Source organism: Lutra lutra, chromosome 10, assembly GCF_902655055.1.
Source record: "Lutra lutra chromosome 10, mLutLut1.2, whole genome shotgun sequence".
Classification (NCBI taxonomy): domain Eukaryota; kingdom Metazoa; phylum Chordata; class Mammalia; order Carnivora; family Mustelidae; genus Lutra; species Lutra lutra.
This window is the reverse complement of record NC_062287.1, coordinates 104,667,196-104,686,420: the sequence shown is the minus strand read 5'-3', so window position 1 is coordinate 104,686,420 and position 19,225 is coordinate 104,667,196. Positions and strand designations below refer to the sequence as shown.

The following is a 19,225-nucleotide window of genomic DNA, read 5'->3' as shown; positions in this document are numbered from 1 at the left end:
GGGAACAGGGAGGCCAGAGGAGAAGGGGAGAGACGGGGGACAGCCAGTCAGTGGAGCAGTCAGAACATGCTGAACATCTATGGCCTAAATCTGCTCTCTAATATGGGCGTGTTCATTGTGTCCCCCAGAGTTACAACAGCAACATCAAAGAACACTGATCACGGAGCCCCATTTTAACAACTATAATCACAATGAAAAGTTTGAAATGGTGCAAAAATTACCCAAATATGACAGAGACATGAAATGAGCAAATGCTGTTGAAAAACAATGGCACTGACAGATTCACTTAACAGGAGGGTGCCACAAACCTATTTCTAAGAAACAGTTTCTGTGAAGTGCAAGGCAAGGTGTGCAACAAAGACTATATGGCCCTCAAAATCTAAAATACTTAATATCTGGAGCTTCACAGAAGTTTGCCAACCCCTGTGCTACAATGCTTCTGAGTGAAGAGTTTCACAGCGACTTTCTGAAGAGGTTAGACTGAATGAATGGCCCTCCCTGTCTCTGTGCCTTTTACCAGGACACTTTGTCGTGCGCTCCCACCCAGGCTCTGGGCTTGGTCACATGACTCCCTTTGACCAATGGGAGTCCAAGAAATACAACACAAGCCGGGGGCTGAAAGTGAGATTGCACAATGAGGCTCATTTTTTTGTTCCTCTGCTGCTGTCATGTGAATAGACCCAGGCTAGTCCTCCGAGGATGACTCACAAACCAGAACTGCCCAGTCATTCCAGCTGAAACCAGCCTAGGTTAGCCAAAAGCCCCAAATCCCAAGATCATCACCGCTGACCTGGCTGACCCACAGATGACCACAGACACGTGAGCAAGCCCAGCAGAAATCACCTGAACCGGCCCAATCAGCTGAATACCAAGGCTCAAAAGCCATGTAACTATTCATTGGTACCTGACGCTGAAGTCTGGGGATGGTCTGTTTCATGTGATTCTGCCAAAAGAAAGCTGATACCACGGGCATGTGAAACTTTTAAAAGATTTTATTTATTGATTTGAGAGACAGCGAGAGAAGGAATGGGGGATTTGCAGAGGGAGAGGGAGAAGCAGACTCCCCACTGAGCAGGGAGCCTGACACAGGGCTCACTCGTGGGACTCTGGGATCATGACCTGAGCCAAAGGCGGACACCCAACTGAATGAGCCACCCAGGCACCCCAGCACATGAATTTTTAAAAATTTATTTTGCTGGGGTGCCTGAGTGGCTCAGTCGTTAAGTGTCTGCCTTTGGCTCCAGTCGTGGTCCCAGGGTCCTGGGATCAAGCCCTGCTTCAGGCTCCCTGCCCGGCGGGAGGCCTGCTTGTCCCTCTCCCACTCCCCCAGCTGTGCTCCTTCTCTTGCTCTCTCTTTCTTTGTCAAATAAATAAATAAAATTTAAAAAAAAAATCTATTGTGCTAAAACAGGCTAAGGAACATTTTTATTCTTCTAAGGGCAGTTTAGGACTCTGAAGATGGGGAGAGCCTGAATAAAGTACAGAAGTCCAGGGGTGTCTGGGTGGCTCAATTGGTTAAGCATTGGACTCTTGGCTTTGGCTCAGGTTATGATCTCAGGGTCAGGAGACTGAGCCCCATATTGGGCTCTCTGCTCAGCACACAGTTTGTCCTCCCTCTGCTGCTCTCCCCCCACACCCAGGCACATGTGCACACGTGCACACGCGTTTTCTCTCTTGCTAAAATAATTATTTAAATCTTTAAAACAAACAAACAAACAAACAACAGAAGTCTGGAACTCCAAGGGTTGGGATGGGGCATCAGACCGCATCTCGAATTTCTATAAAAATAGCTTGTACTCATTACGGCATTCAATAAATATCTTTATTTGTTCTGTGGCTCAAGCTGCCCACCGGGTCAAGTAAATGCTAAGGCCAGGACCTGACATGCCTCTTATCTGCAAAGAGATCTAGCTACACAAACAGACTCCACCATTTATGGAAAAAGAATTCAATTTATTTCCTATTTATAAAATGTAAAAAAAAATGCCTTGGTAATAAAATCTAAATGTCTACGGTATGATCAGTCAGGAGCTCAGAAATGTCACTCTTTGCATCCATGAATTATGTTTGGTGCAAAGAAAGCAGGTGCTAGGAGCCCCTCCTGTACTAGGCTAAGTGACAGCTTCCCAAGGATCAAGCCTCACAGCCTTGTGTGAGAAGAGGGGTAGAGAGTAGGAAAGGAAAAGGGGCAGAACTGAGGTAGAAGGCCAGGGAGGGTTTTGTACTGAAGCCTGTATTGGGAAACACTTTAATTTGCAAGAGGGAAGATCTTCCTTCTTGACTGTTGAACGTTAAGTGGCCTGTCGTAGGAAAGTCAAGGTGCTTCCTGTGAAGAGCCAACCCCCACCTCACAGAGGCACAAATGCAGCCTCTGTCAGGAGGGAAAGGCATCCATCAATGTGACAAGCAGCGGTCACCTTTGGACTTGCGTGAACTCCTTGCGCAGCCATAAAGAGTCCTGGTAGAAGCGCGGATCACCCAGTCTCACAGCTGTGCGTTTGTAGAAGTAACAGTAGAACACGGCCGCTGTGGACAATAAGTAGGAAAGAAGCTCCAGGGATGCTCCCGAATATTCTTTCCAGGCTAAGAACACAACCTAACAAGGCAGAGGGGCCCAGCCTCATGATGTCCCAGTGACTCCCAGCAAGGGCAGCGGGCCATCATCTCTCCTGTTCTTGTCATGGCTGTTCCACTCATCCCACGCTGGCAGTGATGGACTGGGAAAGCCAGGATCACGGCCCTTAGTTGCCTGAGCCATAGGTGGGACCAAAGTGAGGCCTGCGGTTGCTCTGGTCCTTACCTAGTCTCTGGAATACAAATAGCGTTTGAAGTCCGTCTGTCCAGACAAAACGGTTGGAGTTTTTCCAGCGTAAGTTCTGAAGGAGACATGAGTAGACAAGGAAACGTTAGTGACCAGACGAGGCCCTAGCATCTCCAACTTGGTTAGCTGCAGAAATGCAGCCTGGTCTTAAATCAGGCTAATCTCACCCTCCTTCTTTCTTCCCATAACCCCAAGGAGTGTTTCTCAAAGAAGCTTCTAAATTCCCTTTTCCAGTGCAAAGGAAATATCCTTTTAATCCTGAAGGATAGCCTTTTCCAAGGTGAAGTGATACACATTATCTCAGGAGTTCAGTGCGGTCACTGTCTTCCTTTGAAGATCTCAGGCTCAGTTCCTGTCAGATAAAGGCTTACTGCACTCAGGGTTTAATCAGATTAACAGCTTTAGAGTACAAAGTACAAGGCCAGGACCTATTTTGGCCCCAAGAACCAGAGCAGAGACAATCCTCTTCAGGAAGCACCGAGACTCTGGGACTGCTATTTCTTTCCTGTGAGCTCTACTTCTCTCTGTAGAATAACAAGGGCGACATAATAGAAGGTTCAGTCTTAGAAGACGGTGTTAGTAGAGAAGTGACTAAAGAACCCTGAGGTTTTAATGTGTCCCATCAAGATGAGTACTTGAGAAACAGGTGATACCCAAAGAGATGGAATGATTCTCGAAGCAGGAGAAATCTGGAACCACAAAAACTGGGATCTGCTGTGAGGCCGTGTGGGCACCTTGGAGATGAGTCCTCGTATGATGGGGACAAAGCAGAGGGCATGAGGCACTAAAGGGCAAGAGGCACTCTCGGCCTGGCCGTTTCCCGCGGGACACCGATGTCTAAGAATACCTTGTCCCAACACCCACATGCCCAACAGCTACTGATGAAACACAGTCACTTTCCTGTGTTACCAGGGCTGCTTTGGGGCAAAGGTGAACAGAATATTCCAGAAGTGTCCCCTGACTCCTGGATGAGGCAGCTCTTTAACACAAATGGTTGGGCAGAAGTGCTTCAGGCAACTTGCAGATGCCCAAGCCCAGGCTTCATCACAAACACATGTTTCCTGTCAGGGATTCTGTGAGATATGAAAAAAAATGATGCCGGATTCCTAGAGAAAAGACACTCCTAGCCCCTTAATGATTCAGGAACTCAGAGCTCCGCTCTTACCATGACCCAGACATGAAGGGAGATGCTGAGGGCGAAGTAAACAGCTGTGAGGATGATGGTCCCTTTGAACTTGTGGAACAGGAGGTTGACCAAGCCAGCCTGGAAGACGAAGGTGTTGAAGAACATGAGGAAAATGATGATGATGTTGAAGAGGATTGCGATATCCTGGATGCTGTGGACATCAAACACAACACAGTCAAATGGGGGTCTGTGTGGTCACCCAAGGGCTGGCCCTAGGTCCTAAGGGACACCATGAAATCTGGCCTTCCCTGTGCTCTAGGCCTCTGAAACCACACCCTCCCCCAGGTGGCATGGACCTTGGGTCCCAAGTGACATAAAGCCGGAACCACCTGCTGGCCCCATCAGTGAGTTGCAGCCCACAGATAAGGCCTTCCAGCTCTGATGCTCTTAACCTTCTAGACACTTGGGAGGAGAAGCTGCTTTCTTCCCCATGTCCAGAAAAAGCCAGCCCTGCCTGTCACATAACCTGGGCCTACCAGACATTTCCATCTAGAGAGATAGCAACGCCTTTCCCTTGATCTCTGCACGGCCGGTGTCTTAGTGCCATTCAAGTCTCAGTTCCAATGTCTCCTCTTCCAAAATCCTCCTATAACCCCACTGCCTCAAGGAGCCCTCCCCTCTCCGCCCCACCTGCTTTCTGCCCACTGTATGGCATTTATTACTATTCAAAATTATCTTTAAAAAAAAAAATGGGGGCGCCTGGGTGGCTCAGTGGGTGAAAGCCTCTGCTTTCGGCTCGGGTCATGGTCCCAGGGTCCTGGGATGGAGCCCCGCATTGGGCTCTTTGCTTCGCAGGGAGCCTGCTTCCCCCCCTCTCTCTGCCTGCCTCTCTGCCTGCTTGTGATCTGTCAAATAAATAAATAAAATCTTTTAAGAAAAAATGTATTCTTTGTCTCTTTCTACTTGAGTGGAAATCCTGTGAGAGCAAGAAATTGTCAGCTTTACTACTGTACCTAGAACACTGGCTGGCAGGCCAATGAACACTTGCTGAGTGAAGGGAGACAGTGTCGAAGACTGGTTTTCTGTTGGTCACTTGCCTCGTGGAGTCTATAAATCATTGTGGAAGAAAAATGCCAACAGCTTCCATCCCATATATATAACGGATATGACTGCCCTTTTAGCCTGCTGTTCTATAATCCTCTTTCATGGCACTGTGAGACAATACTTCTACTCACAGATGGAGAAAATGACCCTCTGACTGCTCCCTGGATCCCAGACCCTCGTTAGAAGCATATAAATACAGGACCTGTGACATGTCTGTGGAGTACCCAAGATAACGCGAAATTTTATTTTCCCTGAGATTTCTTTCAAATTTGAAATCACAATTGTCAGGGCCTTCAAACGGCTTGGGGCTCAGCTGTCCGGTCCCACCCCCTGAACTCACATGAAGAGCACCAGCTGGATGACAGGAGCCATCCGGAGCAGCTCCGAGAAGGAATTGACAAAGAGGTCATAGGACAGCAGGAGGAACTGCAGGGAGAGCACCAGGCTATAGTTACTGGTCTGGAGCATCTTCCCTCTGCTTTACTGGGCCCCCAGGAGCACATTCCACAGTTCCCCAGGAGACAGCTCCAGGATTTCTCCCCAGCACTGAGGAAGAAGCACTAGTTCCTCAAATGGGAGCTGTTTTCCTTGCTCTAAGACAAGGGCCTGTTGAGGCAAAAAGAAAAAAAAAGAGAGAGGAGACAGGTGGTTAGAAATTCATTAATACAGTAAATATTAACTGAGGACCCACTACATGCCAGGTGCCATTCCAGGTGCTTGGGATACATCAATGACCGAAACCACTACCACCTCCCAAAAAACCCAACTAGTCACTCCTAGGGGCCTTTACCCTCAAACTTTCTCCATGCCTGGAAACTTCTAACTGCAGAGCTCTTTCTTTTTTCTTTAAGTTTTAATTTATTCATTTTAACTAATCTCACCCAGCGTGGGGCTCAAACTCATGACCTTGAGGCCAAGAATCACATGCTCCTCCCAACTGAGCCAGCCATGCACCCCAACGCAGAGCTCTTTCTAACTACTTCTGAGTTCAAAGGAATCTAGGAGCACAACAAAGAGTGACTGTCTGGTCGTGCAATTAATACTAATTCTAATACTAACTGCAGCAAACCTTTATACATCACTCACAATACGCCAGGGACTATTCTTTTTTTTAAGTTATTTTTATTAACATAAAATGTATTATTTGACCCAAGGGTACAGGTTTGGACACATTTCATAGCACTCACCATAGCACATATCCTCCCCGATGTCCATAACCCAGCCACCCTATTCGTACTCCTCCCCCCGCTTTTTTTGTAATCTCTACAACCAACCTGGGGCTCAAACACATGACCCTGATCCCCGATATCAAGTCACATGCTCCACCAACTAAGCCAGCCAGGCACCCTGGCCAGGGACTATTCTAAACACTAGCATTCTTTAACTCCCACAATAACCCCATGAAGTAGAAGACACACAATTATTACTCTACGCATTACACAGGTAGGACAACGGAGGCCCAGAGAAGTAAAATAATTTGCTCCGGGTCACACTGCTTGCTAGTAGCAGTGGCAGAGCAGGCGCTGGGATTCAGGTAGCCTGGGTCCAGAGTCTGTGCTTTTAACCACTGCCCAAAGCAGCCTCTCCTGTAACAGACGGGCTGACATGTAACTAGGCGAGAAAGATGTTGGCGCAGAACGGGAAACGGTGCAGGCAGTGCAGAGGAAATAGTGCTCTCCTGCAAAAGTCTATGTTTAAGGTGGTGGCAACACAGTGGCACGCAGGTAAGGGGAGCTGGGCCTTTACTTTCATAAATCCCAAGGCCCAGAAGTTGCTCTGCAGGTGTCCTATGACCTCTTCAGCTGGGTCAAATCGATAAACAAATTTCAAAACGCTCTGAAGCCTAACACGATGAAATTAAATGAACGTCTGCAAAATGTTCTACAATTTACAAACTTTTTTTATATTCACCAGATTCCTTTACCCTGCATCCGTCTTGAGAAGCAGCCATTAGTAGGAATATATTGGCCGTATAGGCAGGGGCTCTGAGAGGTTAAGGAACCGCATCCCCCTCACCTGGTGGAAAGTCCCACCTTCGTGGCCGCGTGATGGCACTTCCTCTGAGCGGAGATTCCGCATTCGTAACAACACCGACAGCTATCACCTACTACCAGCACCATGACACTCCCGGCGACCTGGACAATTGCCTTTAATCCTCGCCACTGCTCTGCGAAGTGGGAAAGAATGAGCCCCCCCCGTTTCACAGGCAAGAGCACAAGGACAGCGTTCAAGTGCCTCCAGGTCGCGGGGGAGCAGAGCCAGGCTTCCCAGCGCGGGGTGACATCAAAGAACCACTTCACGGGCCCCCACCGCGGGCTGTCGTGAGGTTCGGTGACAGAGAACCGCCGCCGCCAACTCCGCGGAAAGGAAGCCCCTCCCCTCCGCTTTAGGGCAGCAGGGATTCGCGTGGTAACGAAGCCGTCTTCGGTCTGTCCGCCGCTCCCTGCCGCGTGCCTTTGTCCCCAGAGCAGTTTTCCTCCCAATCCTTCCCAAGCCACCTCAAAACGCGGCTGCCTGGGCAAACAAACAAAACACCCAAAACAGTGACAACAAAAATTCCGACTCTGGTCACCTCACCCAAGCACTCTCGCCTCCGAGACCCAACGTCGGTTGTCATGGGGACGCCGTCCTGGCTTCCGGACACCGGTTTAACTCCCGGAAGTAGATGGCGGACGCGGGCTCCGTTTGTGCCGGGTTAGCCGCCGGTCCTCTGTTTCCCCTCCAAACTCTGCGGCCGGCCCGGCCGCCATGTTTGGCCTCCGCCGTCCTGGGCCCGCACCTCTCCTGCCCTCCCAGCGTCGCCGCACCCGGCACCGGACCTCCCCAGCCGCTGCCCGCGGCCTTCCGCCCACGCCGCGCGCGGCCTTGCTGCGGGCCAGCCCCCGGCGGGAGGCTTCGAGTCCGCCCGAACGAGATGGCGGTGAGGGATCCGGCCGAGCGGTGGCGGCGCTCCCCAGGAAAGAAACGCCCGCGTTGGAACTGGAGATGGAAGCCGGCAACCTCGGACTTCATTTCCCAGGCGGCCGCGCGCGCGACCGGAAGTGCTGGGTGCCTATAAGAGGGGGAGGCGGCGGTGTTCGTGGGCACTGGGGCTGTGGTGAGGACCTGGTCCTCGTGTGTGATGCAGAGGGTTCGTGATTCCATACGCCTGGAGTCCTGGTAGCTGCGGCGCCGAGGGGCGAGAGGCGGGTCTCCGAGAGCCCTGCGACGCACTGTGGTTCGGGGGTGAGAAAGAGCTCGGATGGGGAGTCCGGGGATCTGGGTTCGAGTGCTGGCTCTGCTACTGCCTCTCTTCGTGCTGTCGCTACTCCTCACTCGAGCTCAGCTTTCTCTTGTAGGACATGGACCCCGTTGTCCGCGCACTTCCTTCTGCAGGTGTGGTGTGGTTGTATAGGCACAAAAGCGCTTCGGAAGTCGCAGTCAGCAGGCGGAGCCCCTCGCCCTAATTGTCATCGAAGGTTAGCTAGGACCAACAGCCCTTCGTCCCCGCACAAGAGTCGGGGATCGGGCTCGGGGTTCCTGGAAGGGTTCTCTGGACAGCTGAGCCACACCGGGGCAGCCTGGAAGGTCGGGTCTGTAATCTCTGTGGCGCGGAGGAGCGCCTTGCCTAGCTACCTCCTGACTGTAATTTAGGGGTCCTCGCTCCTGAGCCCCGACTTTACAGAAGCCACGTTTGGACGTGAGGAGTCCTTGGAGCTGAGGGAAGCAAACTGGGAACCTGTACTAGCTCTGCCACTCAACGTCGCCGAGTCACTTTCCTTCTTTGAGTCCCAGTGATCTTGATCTGTAAGAGAAGAGTTTAGGACTTGAACCCGAAGTCTGATTCTTAGGATTTCCAAAATCCCCACCATTCATCCTGGAAGCGGGGGCAACAAATCAACTTTCTCTTCCTCCATCTATGTAGTTCTAAATAATAAAAGTAGTACTGTAAGAGTTTGGAATAGAGCCTTTTCCTAAAATCAAGGGCTGAATGGAAAGTACCCATTTCTTACACTGGGGCCTGATTTTTTTTTTTTTTTTTTAATTTTATTTATTTGTCAGGGAGAGACACAGCAAAAGAGGGAACACAAGCAGGGGGAGTGGGAGAGAGAGAGAGAAACAGGCTTCCGCTGAGCAGAGAGCCAGATCCCAGGACCCTGGGATCATAACCTGATCCGAAGGCAGACACTTAACAGCTGAGCCCCCCAGGCACTCTGGGCCTGATCTCTTTTTACTGAAGCCAGGGAGAAGCCTTTTTGTCAAGGAACTGAGGGGAGTATTAGGTTGGAGAGTACATTTCTTAGATCATGGTTGACAAACTATGACACACTGCCTGCTTGGTTTTTACATTTTTAAAAGAGTAACAGAATTAGGGGCGCCTGGTGGCTCAGTGGGTTAAGCCTCTGCCTTGGGCTCAGGTTGTGATCTCAGGGTCCTGGGATCAAGCCTGGGCTCTCTGCTCAGCAGGGAGCCTGCTTCCTCCTCTCTCTCTGCCTGCCTCTCTGCCTGCTTTTGATCTCAGTCTGTCAAACAAATAAATAAAATCTTTAAAAAAAAATAACAATTGAAAAGGAAAATATTTTCTTTTTTTGTTTTTTAAAGATTTTACTTATTCATTTGACAGACAGATTACAAGTAGGCAGAGAGGCAGGCATAGAGAGAGAGGAGGAAGCAGGCTCCCTGCTGAGCAGAGAGCCTGATGTGAGGCTTGATCCCAGGATCCTGGGATCATGACCTGAGCCGAAGGCAGAGGCTTTAACCCACTGAGCCACCCAGGCGGCCAAAAGGATAATATTTTCTGATATGTAAAAATGACATGAACCTGAAATTTCAGTGCCCATAAATAAAGTTTTTTGGGAACATGGCTGTGTTCATTTGTGAAGGTGCTGTCTATGATGACTGATTTTGCACTACATCAGAAGAGTTGATGACACAGTTGGGAGGGAGACTATGGCTTGAAAAGCCTGAAATATTTACCATTCCGGCCCTTACAGAAGGGCAAGCTGACTTCTCCCACAGCCTGGGGCTCTACAAAGTGAGGGCAGAATGAGAAACCAAACAATGGTGAGCATATCCGGAAATCACAGTACAATTTTCTTTCTTGGAATCAATGAGAGTATTCTCAGTGTTAGGGTTGCAATTTTCACTGCATTCTTTTCTTTCTTTTTTTTTTTTTTTAAGATTTTATTTATTTATTTATTTATTTATTTATTTATTTGTCAGAGAGAGAGAGAGAGAGAGTGCACATGCACCAGCAGCAGAGTGGCAGGCAGAGGCGGGAGAGAAGCAGGCTCCCTGCCAAGCAAGGAGTCCGATGCAGAACTCGATCCCAGGACCCTGGGATCGTGACCTGAGCCAAAGGCCGCGGCTTAACCGACTGAGCCACCCAGGCTTCCTGCATTCTTTTCTTCTTTTGCCCTCTTGCACAGAGGAAGGGGTCATCTTTGTATTGTGAACAGAATAACTTTGCAGCCTTCTGTCAGAAAAGCGTCCCCATTGTGAACTCTAAGGCTGTCCCAGGGCAGTAATCCAGGACCTCTTCTAGAAGGGTGGACACAGCCCTTTTGGATTATATTTACTTTGGTTTTTCTTCCCCAAAGGAAAAGGAAATCATGAAAAATAATTGTCTGATGGAGGGAGCCTGCTGACCGAGTGCTTCATGCTGACTTTCCTGGGCAGGTGACTGAAACATCTGGTGACCTGAAACTTTCTCTGCTCTTACGGGGAATAAGGGGTCACCTCTGAGGCCAGGTAGCAAATCTCTGAGCTCAGTAGTTGAGTCATGAAACTTCTAGGAAGATGGTGGCATTATTTTCCCTTGGCCTTGGGGAAGCTTATTTTATCCCCAGCCCCTTGGATCTTCCTTTCTCAGTGATTACTGCCAATTTGGGTCACATTGTGAGAGTTCAGGGCCTGTTTCTGTGTCATTTGTAGGGGGACACCTGCTGTGGAGAGAGTTGGCACAGTATCAGGGTCACCGAGGGGCCTGGGCTGGTGTGGGGGGCACGAGCTTCAGGCTGTAGTTTGTAGCTAGGATGAACTCCTGTGACAACACCAAGAAGAGAAGAATACTTTGCTCTCACAACGTCCTTACGGACATTTCCTCACTTAGCCTTCCAACAACCTATGGTCAAGGAAAAAACAGGAGCCTTGAAACCCAGCAGACAAGGGTTTCAAGGGTTTCAGACTGGGTCCTAAGGCTGGTGTTTAATCTTCCTGAGCCTCAGTTTCCTCATCTGTAAAATGGGGATGGTAACTGCTCACAGGAGCTAAGGGGTTCATGTGTTCATGGGTTCCAGTGGGGCGTCTGCTCATAGCCGCTCTTCAGTATGTTCTTACTAGCTTGCATGCCTTTCAGATGAGACAACTGGGTCCTACAAATGCCAAGTGATTTGCTCAAGGCGCCCTACTTCATAAGAACTGGAGTCTCGGCCACCGCTCGGTGAGCCTACCGCTACGTCTAAAGGTGAGGAACCTAGTGTTGTTTTTTTTTTTTTAAAGATTTTATTTATTTGACAGACAGAGATCACAAGTAGGCAGAGAGGCAGGCAGAGAGAGAGAGAGGAGAAAGCAGGCTCCCCGCTGAGCAGAGAGCCCGATATGGGGCTCGATCCCAGGACCCTGGGATCATGACCCGAGCTGAAAGCAGAGCCTTTAACCCACTGAGCCACCCAGGCACCCCAGGAACCGAGTGTTTTATCTCCATGGGCGTTCTTGGCTGTTTTAGGGACTTTCCTCTCCGCTAGCTGGTTCAGACTGAGGGATCTCAGCAGCAGGAGGCTGCACTATCCCCTCCTTGGTGTGAGCCCATGGGACATGGGGACTGCCATGAGAGCTGGGCCCGTGCTGCCTCCACGTCAGGCGAGAGCAGAGCCGGCCCTGTGGCTTTGTGCGTTTGCCTGCCAGCCGGCCCTCAGGCCCAGTTGCCTGGTTTGTAAGAGCAGCTGCTCAGGGCCCTAGACATTTGTCTGAAACCAGAGTTGGTGTCTGAGTGTACCAAGGACACAGAGAAATCTCAAAACAAACTCTTGCTTTCTAGACCATGAGTTCTTGCTTCCTCTTTTTTATTCTGAACTTTCCTCAGAGGAAGAGAAAGCAGAAGTCTCGGGTCTAGGGACATCTGAGGGCTGCTGTCCAATTCAAGGTGTGGAGTGTGGGGACTTCAGAGCCGAGGCCTGATCTTACTTCCGCAAAGAGAGGGTTAGCCCCACAGAGTTCGCCATCTGGCGAAGAACTTTTCCGTAGAAGTGGGCGATCCCAGGACTTCCTCTCAGCTGGCCTGATCGCTGTGTGTTGGCTCCTTGCACATGATATTTTCGCCTCCTCCTGTCAGAACTGAGGGCCTAGGCATTTGTGCGATCTAGCCTGGGTTTGGACTCCTGTCCCTTATTGTTTGGTGGGGGACAGTGGTGTGGATTCTTTACCTTTCAGTCCTGTGAAAGGAGACTAATCCCAGGGCTTTGGGCCGAGAGCCTTGACGTCCAGCCCCTCTCCAGAGTGGGGCCCAGGCCCACGCTGGCCGCACTATGTGCTGCCAGGTCCTGGGTGGGGCCATCCTTACTGTCCATAACCTGAGGTCAGGCCGACCCAGCACTCCAGGTCTCATGGGGTGCTGCCCAGGCTGGTGGCAGGAGAGCTAAAGTGAAAAGCGCCCACTGTTTCCAGTTAAGAGTGAGTTCGGTGTTCCCTGCAGTAGCTGGTGCGTGGGGTGCACTCGAGCCAGCAGGGGACGTGTGACTTCCGCTTCTCCCAGGAGTGCCTGCTCAGAATGGCCGTGAGGTGGTTCTACTTGTCCTTCTACGCCCTGTGGCTCCTGGGCTTGATGTGCGTCATCCTCACCATCTACTGGATGCAGCTGTGGCACGGGGGCTTTGCCTGGGATGGCACCATTCACATGTTCAACTACCACCCAGTGCTCATGGTTGTTGGCTTAGTGGTGCTCTACAGCGCTGGTGAGTACCCAGACTTCCCCGGGGCTGGCCTTGGTCATGTTGGCTTTGCGGCTCTGGGAGTGGGGTGGGGCAGGCTGTCTCCGGGCCCAAGTGTCATTCGCAGGAAGGAGTAGTGAGAATGGGGGCATCTGGGGAGGGTAGCTTTACTCTAGGGCTAGGGGTGGCAGACTTTTCCTGTACAGGGGCAGATGGCAAAGGCTTGGCAAAGCACAGGACCCGTGTTGCAGCCACTCATCTCTGTTCTTGTAGTGTGAGTAGCCATGGTTAACCCCAAAACATATTCGTGGCCGTGTTCCCATAAAACTTTACTTACAAAAATGTGCGGCAGGCTGGATGTGGCCCGTAAGCTGTAGTTTGCTTTAGGGAGCAGGAGTTCAAAGCCTCTCGTGCCCTAGTCAGGTCCTTACACAAGGAAGCGGCTTCCTCCCACCACTCCCATCTTTGCCCATGAATTCAGAGCTGGGCCTTGGGGCCCCGGGGGGAGCCTCATTTCCCCACCTGTAAAATGGGAATGATGGCATCAATCACAGCAGCTCATTCTGTGTACTTCTGAAACCTCATCCCGTTTTGTCCTTCCAAGAAGCCTGTGAGATGGGCCTCACTGTTATCCCCATTTTTGAGGACACTGAGGTTTGGAAACAAGATGCCAGATAACCGAGAGGCAGAGCCAGGAGATGGACATAGGTCGTCTAACCTTGCTAAAAGCCTGCCTTTGTGACCACTAACGTCCGTTGTAAGAATTCACTTAGAAGAAATATTGAACGTGACATTGCTTTTGCAGCTGCAGAAGTGCACACGAGTGCGTGTGGGATGCAGTCAAAGACTGGCAGGTCCCAGAAGCCCACTCCTCCCTTCTTATCACTGTGCTCCCCACCCCACAACACACACCTCATTATGGCTGGCTACTATCCCAGCAATGAGCAGGGATAGGAGACGCTGGGGGGGTGTGTGTGGGGTGCTGTGTGCTACCCTCCCGTCCTCCTCTGGTTGGGAGGCCGCGTTCATGCTCCTAACGTGGGGGGGTAGCACGAAAGGGAGAGGCCGGGCCCTGGGACGTTCTCTTCCGCAGCCTCACTGGTGTACCGGCTGCCGCAGTCCTGGGTGGGGCCCAAGCTGCCATGGAAGATGGGCCACGCGGCCCTGCACCTGCTGGCCTTCATCCTGACGGTGCTGGGGCTGGTCGCCGTCTTTCAGTTCCACCGCTGCTCCAAGATCCCCAACCTCTACTCCCTGCACAGCTGGCTGGGCATCGTCACCGTTTTCCTTTTCGCCTGTCAGGTGCGTTCTCTCCTTTGGGTTCCCGCTCCCAGCTGGCGGCTGTGGGCTCTGCTCAGGGCTTCCCGTGCACCCGCACCACACGTTCCCTCTGCTCTGCGCCTGGAGACGGCTCCTCAGGGCGCATCCCAGAGCGCAGGCAGCTTAAATGCCGTAGGAGACTACCGGTTCCCATGCTCATCTGTTCTGCTCTTACCCGGTGCGCTGCCCCTCTGTCGTCGCTGAGTTCACCCAGTCACAGCACACGCCACGCCAACTCTAGATCATCTTTCCACCTTCCCCATTCCCATTGTTCTTTGAACCAGAAGCAATTCTGGAAGTGGCTTCCACATTCTGACATCAGCCCTCTACAAGCGAGGAGTCTTATGGGCCAGGACTGGAAGGAAACAGAGACATACAAGGATGGCTGGGCTTTCGGGAGTTGGGCTTATAACTAAGCATTTTGTGGAACATTCTGGTTTGGCTAAGAAAGCAACCACAGTGCAGAAGCGAGGGGTGGCCCCTGATGGGAGGTTTGAGCTGGGAAAGAAGGGCGGGGGACTACTGCAGGGTAGGAGGTCCCAGTGAGGTGCCCAGCACGGGGCAGTCAGGTCCTTTCTCCCTGTGTCCACAGTGGTTCCTGGGCTTTGTCGTCTTCCTGCTGCCCTGGGCGTCCGAGTGGCTGCGCAGCCTCCTTAAACCCGTCCACGTCTTCTTTGGAGTCATCATCCTCTCTCTGTCCATCGCTTCGGTCATTTCTGGCATTAATGAGAAGCTTTTCTTCAGTTTGTGAGTGTAGTGGGGCCCCCAACTGTAACATGGAGGGGGAAGACATGGGGTCTTCGAAAGATGTACCCTGTGGGCATAGGACCTAGCCAAGGGAGGGGACCCTTTGGGGCTGGGCTTGTTCCTGGTCTGGAAGGTCATGGAGTCTTTAGATAGAGATGGTAAATTGCTCAGCAAACATTTATCTACCATCAAATTGACTCAGTACCTACTGTGCGTATCAAGTACTTAGAGCCTACTAAGTACTAAGAAACTCTTTTAAGTGCCTTAAATTGAATCCTTTAATCATTTCACAACATAGGTACTCTTGTCATTGCCATTTACAAATAAAGGAACTGAGGCACAGAGAGGTTAAGTAACTTACCTAAGGGCACACAGCCAGTAAGTGGCAGAGCCTGGCTTTGAGTCAAGATTACAGCCTGCATGCCTAACCACTACCATCCCCCATTCTTTCTAGGCGGGAGCGTAGGTAGTGAAAGCAAATAGATATGAGGTCCGACTGGGCTTTACGTCTTGGCTGTGCCATTTTCTAGTTCTGTGACTGGACAAGCTCATCCCACCTCTTTGAGCTTTAGTTCCCTCAGCGGGAAAAAGCAGTCTGCAGAGATTTGCTGTGGCGCGAAGGGCTTAGTATGTTAACGTTCCAGGTCACAGATGGTCCTTGGAAGCTTTCCTCACCATCTGCTAATGGTGTTGGGCAAAAACAGGCAGAAAGTCTGTCGAGGGCCCCCATTGTTTTGTCATCCTCAGGAACAACGCCACCAAGCCGTACTCCCATCTGCCCAGTGAAGCCATCTTTGCGAACAGCCTGGGGATGCTGGTGGTGGTCTTCGGGCTCCTGGTGCTCTATATCCTCCTGGTTTCGTCTTGGAAACGCCCAGAGCCAGGGACCCTGACTGAAGGACAGGTACGGGGTCCTAGTCTCCCATTCCAGGTTGGGGTAGGGCCAGGTCTCGAGAAGGGTCCCCCAGAAAAGGCCTGGGCCTTGCCGGGAAGACCACTCAGTAGTGTGGTGGGAAAGCCAGTGGCTTGAAGGTGGGGTTAGGTTGGCTGATGGGGCCCACGGGTGTCAGCGCAGCACACCCCAGCAGCTGCTCGGGCTTGGGGGCTCCCGGAACCTGTTTCTTGGGAGAGGACAGGTCTTTCTGCCCCTCCCCAGATTCCTGTGGTTTCACGAGGGGAAAGTGTGGCCTTCTCTCCCCCAAGGAAGGGCTTGGGCATGATGAGTGGGTGTCATAATTTCTACTTTTCCAGCCTTGGGGCTAGTCTTGTGAGGCAGGATTTATCTAGCAGGCCGAAGGGGTGAGCACTTGGACTAGGTGTTGCCTGCTCATGGCGTAGTGGTGTAGTGAGGGGGCTTGTCTATCAGGCCAAGGGGCTCTGGAGCTTCCCTAAAAGACATGGCTTGGGCAGAGAATGTTCTGCAGGTTGGGGGTCTATCTGAGCCACTCAGGCCCGTGGGACTCCTGCACGTTAGGGCCGTTCTGAGGGGATGCCGTTAACCCCGTGCCTCTGCCTGTCTTTCCAGCCCCTGTTGCGTGATGGGGAGTGACGCGGGAAGGGGCAGCCAGGAGCAGGTGGAGGTGCTGTCCTGTCCCTCAGCAGCTCTGCTCTGCCTGGGGCTCCCGTCTGGCTTCAGCAACAGATCACCTTGGGCTCCGGGCCCAGACCTCTTCGTGCCTCCACGTGGGGCCTGCTCCCTCCGCCACCGTGCCACCCGCTGGCTTCGCTTGGCAGCATGGGCTTCTGTCCTCCTTCCTGGCCTCAACTTCTCGGTTCTTTATTTACATACGTCTCCCCTCCCCAGCCCATAGCTGCTCCTGCCGTCCCTGCTCTCCGTGTGAAGTCAAGCTCATTTCCCCTTTAGACCCCTAGGATGTGGTAGGAGATCTCGACAGCTCAGCGGAGCCAGGACTCAATCGGCATGTGCAAAGTGAGGGAGGCAGCGAGGTCCAGCAGCTTCCCCTTAAAGTCCTGCCTTCCATTTGGGCCGCCCCCACCGTGGGCTGGGCATCAGCCGCCGTTACCTCCAGCCGCCCAGCCAGGCGTGAGGCTGGGCACAGACATCTCGAGGTGACGGAAGGAGAGTGGGGAGAATGGCAGTCGAGCGGGTTCCTAGAGAAGTCGGGGAGCTGACTGCCCTTTGCCGTTCTGTCTCATGTCGCCACATTCCCTGTCTGCCTGGGCTGACTGGGTGGCTCCCCTTTGCTGCTACAGCCCTGGCCTAGATTCTGGCCTTCGCCTATGACCCCTGCACGCACCGGTCACGGCCAGGCAGCCCGACGAACCCTGGTAGCCTGCTCTCCCAACAACAGGCTGTCCCCAGATGTCCTGGAGCACTGAGCCCCAGGGGGGGCCTCACACTTCCTTTGCTACCCCTCGCTGGACCAGGGCTCCCCTGCCTGTCCCCGGACATGCTGGCAGAGCCCCAGCCCAGCTGATTTTCACTCTCCAGCTTACCATGAAACAAGCCAGAGCTGTGATGCACCATGCCCAGCAGATCCCTGGGGCCACAGCCACTTTCCAAGGTGCTCCCTGCTGAGTATCGGGCTGCCTCATGCCGAGGCCAGACCTGGTCTCCTGTTATGCCAGGGGGTGAGCAACTGCTCGCATCTCGAGAAGCTGGGCTTGGGGTGCTGTGGCTTCCCCGCCCTATCCCAACGAGCCCTGCCAGGTCCCAGGCTCCATACTGCCGTCCTTAATGACAAGCAGCAGGCGCCTGAGGGCTGGGGAGAACTTCCCCTGGCGGGTGGAGATGAGGCCGACTCTCCACCCCAACCCCACGTGGCCTGATGGCAGGACTGACTGGACTTCCTGAGGGGATGAAGCCTTTGAAGCCATTGGGATGACTGCCACACACCTCAGTCAACATGACCAGCGCCCCCTCTTTCCGTGGGGGGGCCTGTAACCTGAAGCTTGATTTCCATTTATCATGTTTTTAAGAATCAAAGCCTTCTCTACTGTGCTGACGTGACACGGTGGCTAAATGTGCTCTGAGAAACTTATTGAAAGCCTCTGGACAGTTCTGACCCTCAGCCTGAGGAGGAACAAACCCAAAGACACCGAAAATCCCGACTGTCCTGGAACCATATGTGACTCGTGGTCTGTGTGGGTGTCCTTAATAATGAAAAGCTTCTGAGTACTGGGTTATCTCACAAGGAAGGAAATGCTTCCTGTTTTATAATCTGGAACTCAGAAAGGATAAGTGACTTGGTCACTGGTGACTGAGGTCCCTCAGGTAGGAAATGGTAAAATCGGGATCCACAGACCGGATGTTTGTGCCAGTCTCCTTCCCAGCTGCTGGGTATGTGCATTCTGTGCACACTGATAACCATACCCAGCGATCTAGGACCTGGGGTGCACACCCATAGGGAAGAAGGGGCCCTGGGCCCAGGGACTGAGGGCTGCTGCAGTTAAGTTTGGGCAAAGTAAGTGATGGAGAACCCCCTTCCTGTGGCCGACACCTCCTGGCGGTGGAGCAGATGACCCAGGAGGAGCTGGGGGCGGACACTGGTGGTGATAGTGACTCTCAGACAGTAAGCACTGGCCTGTGCTGGGGGTTTCACCTTCCTCAGTTCACTTCCGTGCTCACCCCCATCCCCGTGGGATACTGTTCTGATGTTACAGCTTCCAAGAGGCTATGCAGTAGACCTGAGTTTTCGTAGCTGGTTTGGAGGAGAATCAGGATTTAGCCTTGAGTCCATGCCAGTGCCTTTAACTGTGCGCCTGCACCGAGGATGGGCCTGGCAAGGGCCGTCCTGTCCCCACCGCGCACCGGACTCCGCGGCCCCTTCCTGCGTGCCCGCGTGCCGTCAGCGAGTGCTCTCAGGAGACCTGCTTGGCTTGGGTGCAGTTTCCGTTCAACCGCTGAGCTTTAGAGTGTGATTTCTTTGGGTGTCCCATTTGCCCATCTGGATCCCTAAGAATGTGTGAATTCTGTTTAACTTAATTGCTGAGAAAGCCGGCTTTCGGGTGTGCGTGTGTGCGTGTGTACTGGAAAACAGGAAGGTGAAAGAGCCCAACGGCACAGACCCTGCCCTTGGTCTCAGGTGGGAGGGGAGGGGGGGGATCGTTTTGATCGGGCTGAAGCCTTAGTGCCTGGGGCATCAGTGGGGCCACGGGTTCACACCTGGAAAAAGTTCCCTCAGCAGAAGCAGGAGCTCTTGTTTCAATATGGTTTTTTTTTTTGTTGTTGTTGTTTTA

General features: G+C 52.3%; 2 protein-coding genes across 9 annotated transcripts; one reads left to right on the top strand and one right to left on the bottom strand.

The window, feature by feature from the left end:
- Positions 1-1,800: 1,800 nt before the first annotated feature.
- TMEM138 (transmembrane protein 138) lies at positions 1,801-8,011 on the bottom strand. Of its 3 annotated transcripts, none has more exons than XM_047693859.1 (5): positions 7,629-8,011; positions 5,392-5,657; positions 3,987-4,158; positions 2,801-2,876; positions 1,801-2,526 (listed from the first exon to the last, which is right to left on the bottom strand). In XM_047693859.1, exons 2-5 carry the CDS (start codon positions 5,517-5,519, stop codon positions 2,414-2,416), a joined length of 489 nt encoding a protein of 162 aa, XP_047549815.1. In that variant the 5' UTR covers positions 5,520-5,657; positions 7,629-8,011; the 3' UTR covers positions 1,801-2,413. The 3 variants fall into 3 exon arrangements, with proteins under 3 accessions (XP_047549815.1, XP_047549816.1, XP_047549817.1); XM_047693860.1 differs by lacking the exon at positions 7,629-8,011 and adding an exon at positions 7,068-7,622; XM_047693861.1 differs by lacking the exon at positions 7,629-8,011 and adding an exon at positions 7,085-7,622.
- Positions 8,012-8,136: 125 nt separating this feature from the next.
- LOC125080048 (lysosomal membrane ascorbate-dependent ferrireductase CYB561A3) lies at positions 8,137-18,094 on the top strand. 6 transcript variants are annotated; one of them, XM_047693853.1, is made up of 8 exons: positions 8,138-8,276; positions 10,631-10,709; positions 11,389-11,496; positions 12,784-12,982; positions 14,052-14,260; positions 14,871-15,025; positions 15,773-15,929; positions 16,551-18,094. In XM_047693853.1, exons 4-8 carry the CDS (start codon positions 12,799-12,801, stop codon positions 16,572-16,574), a joined length of 729 nt encoding a protein of 242 aa, XP_047549809.1. In that variant the 5' UTR covers positions 8,138-8,276; positions 10,631-10,709; positions 11,389-11,496; positions 12,784-12,798; the 3' UTR covers positions 16,575-18,094. The 6 variants fall into 6 exon arrangements, with proteins under 6 accessions (XP_047549812.1, XP_047549809.1, XP_047549810.1 ...); XM_047693854.1 differs by having other exon boundaries at positions 10,631-10,725; XM_047693857.1 differs by having other exon boundaries at positions 10,631-10,725; positions 12,724-12,982.
- Positions 18,095-19,225: the final 1,131 nt, after the last annotated feature.